General features: G+C 38.1%; 1 protein-coding gene across 2 annotated transcripts; it reads left to right on the top strand.

Moving 5' to 3' along the window:
- Positions 1-238: 238 nt before the first annotated feature.
- On the top strand, positions 239-5513 carry LOC113749409 (aminoacylase-1-like). 2 transcript variants are annotated; one of them, XM_027293140.1, is made up of 5 exons: positions 239-1229; positions 1318-1455; positions 4780-5019; positions 5110-5244; positions 5361-5513. In XM_027293140.1, exons 1-4 carry the CDS (start codon positions 309-311, stop codon positions 5194-5196), a joined length of 1386 nt encoding a protein of 461 aa, XP_027148941.1. In that variant the 5' UTR covers positions 239-308; the 3' UTR covers positions 5197-5244; positions 5361-5513. The 2 variants fall into 2 exon arrangements, with proteins under 2 accessions (XP_027148941.1, XP_027148940.1); XM_027293139.1 differs by having other exon boundaries at positions 5110-5513.
- Positions 5514-5986: the final 473 nt, after the last annotated feature.

Genomic DNA, 5986 nt, shown 5'->3' with positions numbered 1-5986 from the left:
ATTGAAATGAACTCCGGGATAGTTTTCATAAATTATACCTATATTATAATTGACCTTATAAAAATAATATATATTATAATTTACCTTATTAAAAAAATTCTATATTATGTGATATACGACATAATTGTGTTTGTTGTTTAACAAATCATTTTTAAAGTGGACTCTAAAAAATAATTATAAACTATATACTTGTTGCCACAGTCCAAAATTCTTCCCATTTCCAACTTAACAACCTCAATAATATCCGACGTCCGCTCATCACCACCATCTCCAACGTTTAAGGAAGTAGCTCATTTTCGACACTTCCTATGTTTGACTTCCGATGTTCCGCTGGTAAAATGTCCGAACAACAACGCTTCTGTCACCACCATCTCCTACTCTCCCCTCTTCTGCTCCCCTTCCTCTCCTTCTCCCTCTTTCTTGCAGCAGCTGCTGAAATCCACCACCAAAATCCACCGCCGGCTATCACTCGTTTCCAACAATACCTCCAAATTAGCTCTGCCCATCCCACCCCAGACTACACCTCCGCCATCAACTTCCTCACCAGCTTCTCCAACTCCATCCCTTCCCTGCAATCCCAAATCCTTTACTTCACTCCGGAAAAGGACAAACCCCTCCTCCTCTTAACATGGCCCGGCTCAGACCCCACTCTTCCATCCGTCCTCCTCAACTCCCACCTCGACTCCGTGCCAGCAGACCCCTCCAAGTGGGTTCATCCCCCCTTCTCCGCTTACCACTCCTCCGACGGAAAAATCTTTGCCCGCGGTGCCCAGGATGATAAATGCATCGGTATTCAGTATTTGGAGGCGATAAAGAGGTTAATTGAGGAGAAAAACTTCAGCCCTCTTCGGACTGTGCACATCTCATTTGTCCCAGATGAGGAGATTGGGGGTTTTGATGGGATGGCGAAGTTCGTGAAATCCGAAGAGTTTAAGGCATTGAATCTGGGGTTTGTGTTGGATGAAGGGCAGGCCTCGCCTGGAGATGAGTATAGAGTGTTTTATGCTGACCGGCAGCCGTGGCATATCGTGATTAAGGCAGTTGGAATGCCCGGTCATGGGTCGAGGATGTTTGATAATTCAGCAATGGAGAATTTGATGAAGAGTGTGGAGGTTATTACCAAGTTTAGAGATGCTGAATTTGATAAGGTTAAGGCTGGGCTGGCTGCCAATTCTGAGGTTATTTCTGCAAATCCCGTGTTTTTGAAGGCTGGAATTCCTTCTCCCACAGTAAGTTTGATGCTTGGGCTCTATTTATTCTGCAAGTATTGATGAAATTGGATGTGAGCGATGTCGCTTTGGGTTTTACTGGCTGCAGGGATTTGTGATGAATGTACAACCCTCTGAGGCAGAGGCAGGATTTGACTTGCGGCTGCCACCAACAGCTGACCCGGATGCCGTGAGAAGAAGGATTGCAGAGGAATGGGCACCCTCTTGGAGGAATATGAGTTTTGAGGTAAACAATATGATTTTTGTGTTTTTAGCTACTGGTGTTCAGAAATTGTGGGTATTTCCTGGAATGTTTCTATCGTGCATTGCAGCACTCATTTGAATTGTTGGTTGTGATTTAGGTCCTGGAATATGGTAGTAGCTTTCTTGCTAGTGATATAACTGAGTGATTGAAAGGAAGTGTTCGTCATTAGCATTACTATCATTTCACTGACAAGAAGTTTGGTTAAATTTGTGTGAATTGTCATTATACTTAGGAATACGTTTTTTTTTTCTTTACATCCTTTTTAACATCCCCTATATTTTCTAAGTAAGATCCGTTGCTAAGAACCATATGGAGTACCTTAAGATGCTGTAGCGGATAGGGGAGCAAGATGAGTATATAATTGAAGTTCTGAGGTGAGGGCATAATTCCTTTGATTCAACGAAATTGAGTTTGATATCAAGTCTTCAACTTATTTAGTGAAATTTCTTTGTTCTGCATATCTAGATGCTACAATATTGCCACATTGTGCCAGCTGTTTGCATTTATTGTTTGAGACTACTTACATTCTCTAGTCTAATCATCCTTAAGTGGTGAAAGTATATATCAAGCCTTGTTTATAATAGTAATTAGTAAACACTCATAAAGCCTTGGGAACCCTCCACTGTTTCTTACTTGTGGTGATTAGGATCAAAGTTGTTTGATTGCCTGCTGTACTCTCCTAAATCTGTTTATCATCAAAGATTGAAGGATCTCATAAAACCATTGAAACCCTCCACTGTTTCTTACTTGTGGTAATTCAGGATCATAGGCATTTTTGAGTGCCCGTAGTCTCCGGAATCTGTTTATTTTCAAATCTTGAAGGATCTCACAAGTAGCCTATGTTTAGAGTTGAGGATTCCATTTTCCATTGAAGCCCTCCACTGTTTTTTACTTGTGGTGCTTAGGATTTTGTTAGTTCTTGATTTACTCAGTTGGAATCAGAGGTATGCCCAGTAGTTTGTGTAATCTATTTGTTTCATCTGAATAAAATATAACGGTGTTAAAGAAAAAAAAACCCTGTTAATTTTGACTTTAAGTAAGAAGATAAGTGTTTAACTGCAATAGATGAAGAAAAGAAATGTGAATTAAGCAACTCTTCAAATAAAATCCTTGTTCTACATTCTGCTAAAGTAATACATTACGTCATAAGTCAGGTTCCTAGTAAATTAACAGTGGCCTTTTAGTTTAACTTCCGAGATGGCATAGGTGAATTGAGGACCATTACGAAGAGTACAGGCTTCCTCTTACTTGTAAGTGCACTTGCTTTTGTTAATGCAGTGTTAGGTGTAAAGAAAGGAATTGAGAGGGGAATCTATCATGCTATAATATTTTGTTCTCTTACCATCATTTCTTCTCATATTCTAAATTTTAATTCAGAATTAAGGACAACCTTATTGCTTGCTGTCTTACAAAGTCTAGATTTCTGCATCTAAAACTTCTGAAATCAGTCTTGGCCTCTATTGCTTCCAGGTGCTGCATCAGTTATGTTATTCATCCGTGTATTGTTGTTTCTTATTTTTGACATCCTAAAAATGAATATATCTGATTTTATGATCAGTAATATATGGGAACTATTGCATGAGATCTGTTAGTAGTTTCTCGGGGTGCACAGGGCAAAAAAGTCAATCAAATCAAGACTAGCTTTCTGAGAATGTTCAACATGTGCTAGATTTCTTCCCATTGCCCCAGAAAACCCATACTTATACTTAAAAGAAAGGGAAATGGGGAGGTTATTATTCTAAGCATTGACTATCCGTGCCCTAGGTACTTTGAGCAAGATAAATGAGGGTTATTGGTCTAATTGGGTGGACTTGACTAGAGGTGGATTTCTCACTGTTTACCATGTTTTCAGTATGTGTTGTAAAATGTTCCCTTTTTTTGATGTGTGTGCTTATTTTGTTGTTTTTGTTTGTTTTTGTTGGGGGGGGGGGGGTTGTTTAACTAATTAGGTGGATTTTCTAATGGGAGTTAGCGTTGTGATTAAATGGTATAGTGTTTTCATCTTTTCCTGAATCAAGCAACTGCTCTCCTGCCTTATCCTCAGGTTTTTGGGCACATCCTTTACTTTCTGCCGTTCTTTGATTTTTTGATATCTTGGTGCTTTTGTTTGATTGTCATTCAGTTCATGCAGTAAAAATGTTCTCATGGAAAGTCAATCATAATGCTATCCTATCTCAAAGTTATTTAAAATGTCATGGATACTTGTCTTCTTTGTTCATCATCTAAAAATTTCCATCACCCTGAGTAGCATGTAAACAGCTTGCAGCTTAAGTTGAGGTAGGGCAAAGACTCTTGTTAAAAGAACTGAACAAGTATATGATGGTAGTTAATTATTTGTGATATTCTTAAACACATTCAATGATATTCACTATCACCACAATTATACTGTAGTTTTTTATTTCTTAAGCTTGAAATTTATATCAGTATCCTGTGCTAGTCAAGTTTTATAGATTACAGAGATATCTTTGTTTTTACAACTTGATCCAGTGTTCTACTTAAAGCTTGTCCTACAATTTCTTGGTGATTGTAAACTCTTGGATGCAATATGTCAATTTTTAAGAACTTTTAGATCTATATCCTGCTCTTTAACTTCTTTGACGCTTCTATCTTTGTTTAGACCTTGCTTAGCGCTTTAAATGCTTTGGGTCTGTGATCTTGATGATCATCATGCATTTTCCAACATTGATCCTGACTTGATTCTCCCAATGCACAATTCTGGTGCCGTTACATAGTTTGGTTGTCGAACATGTTAACAGGGAAATCTGAAACTATTTAAAGTTCATTACTGATCTTGCTGCTCAAGTTTTCTGATTCTGCCCTTCACATGGTATATTATTAATCAGTTAGACCCTCTCAAATGGCCATAGTAGCAAAGCATTCTTTTACATTTGTCACTTGCTGTCTTTGTTGCCTTCACCTTGCTTCTGACATCATCAAGCTGTTAGCACTATTAATTATATGGTGACGTGATGGCAGTTCTTCTTTATTAGCCTGTCTATCCGGGAAGGATAGTGGTAGAGGGCTAGGACAATGAGAACAAATGTGATTTTGATTTGCTGACAAATTTAAATACTGGTAGACACTGCATAAGAACTTCATCTCTTTCCATGGTCCCGCAACTTCTTTCCCTTCACGCCATCCTCTGGCAGGCCCCGCACAGAGAGAGAGAGAGAGAGAGAGAGAGAGAGAGAGAGAGAGGGAGACTGTTTCAGCAATTGTAATGCTGCTAACTGTTTTAGAAATCCTTTTACATGCTTTAGCAATTGCTTGCTGAAAATAAGAATAGTTACTTTGATGACATTGCAGATAACAGAGAAAGGACCTCTAAGAGACCACAAAGGACGCCCATTATTGACTCCGACAAATGATTCCAATACTTGGTGGTCTGTTTTCAAGCAAGCTGTCACTTCTGCTGGTGGTAAACTTGCAAAGCCTGAAATCTTGCCATCAACTACTGATGCTCGGTTCATGAGGCAGCTTGGAATTCCTACCATTGGGTTTTCACCTATGAGAAACACGCCAATACTACTTCATGACCACAATGAGGTGTGTCAAAACTGCTAATTGGTTCCTCGTCATCCTTGTTGTTTACTTTTCATTTAGTGCTCATGGAGTTTAAATTTTACATCATCGCAGTTCCTGAAGGATTCTGTCTATTTGGAGGGAATTAAAGTATACGAATCTGTAATCAAATCTTTGAGCTCTTTTGCTGATTCTTCATGATGTGATGATGTTGAATAAGCCTCGGAATCAAGCATTACCTGCTGGATTGCAAGTCTTGACCTTCTTTTGTTCTTAGTGCTGTTCTCATTTTGCACATAATCTTTAGATGAAGGATGGCAACTTGATTCTGTCAAATTTATAAGAGAGATGCTTTTTCTTTTCAGAATTCCTACATGGACGGAAGGAGCTCTGTCGTATGACTTCTGAAAATAAGCCTGCTAATAATTCTGTATTATTTCTGTTTCATAGCAATGTAACCTTTTCTTAAAGTAGAGAAACAACGACATCTGTAAGAGGGACGATAGATTATTCTTTTAGCCCCTTTTCTCCTTTTCTTGGAATCAAATTTTTGGAATATACAAAGAATTATTTGCACCTGACCTGATTAAAGAGACGTACTAAATCTTAAAGCAAACCCTTTCTTTTCCCAACAAAAAATTAGATAGGTCCTTCGAGCCTCTTAATAGATTAGATTGGTCTATCTCTCTCGCCTTTTCTTCAATATAGGATCAATTATAACAATGTTGTACCAAAAAAAAAAGCAAATCCTTTCTTTCCCTAACTTTCTACTGAGTGACTACTATTACTACTTATAAGAGATTCCAAATGGTCTTGTAAAATGTCGAATATTAGCTTCCTCCTACAAGATTAATGGCGCATTGGTTCATTTAAAAGTCGTTAGTGAAAATGAGTTTTGAAAAAAAAAATTGAGTTTTGAAACAAATAGTTTTGAATGGGTAACTACAATAGTTTGAAGTTTACATATATATATATAGACACACACATGCAT

Source organism: Coffea eugenioides, chromosome 10 (genome assembly GCF_003713205.1).
Source record: "Coffea eugenioides isolate CCC68of chromosome 10, Ceug_1.0, whole genome shotgun sequence".
Taxonomy (NCBI): Eukaryota; Viridiplantae; Streptophyta; class Magnoliopsida; order Gentianales; family Rubiaceae; genus Coffea; species Coffea eugenioides.
This window is presented reverse-complemented; position numbering and strand designations above follow the sequence as displayed.

Bases quoted from the DNA above. Each gene is read 5' to 3' on its own strand.
- LOC113749409 (XM_027293140.1), top strand. From the start codon at position 309: ATGTTTGACTTCCGATGTTCCGCTGGTAAAATGTCCGAACAACAACGC. The intron at 1,230-1,317 runs GTAAGTTTGATG...TACTGGCTGCAG, and splicing joins CTGGAATTCCTTCTCCCACA to GGATTTGTGATGAATGTACA. The intron at 1,456-4,779 runs GTAAACAATATG...ATGACATTGCAG, and splicing joins GGAGGAATATGAGTTTTGAG to ATAACAGAGAAAGGACCTCT.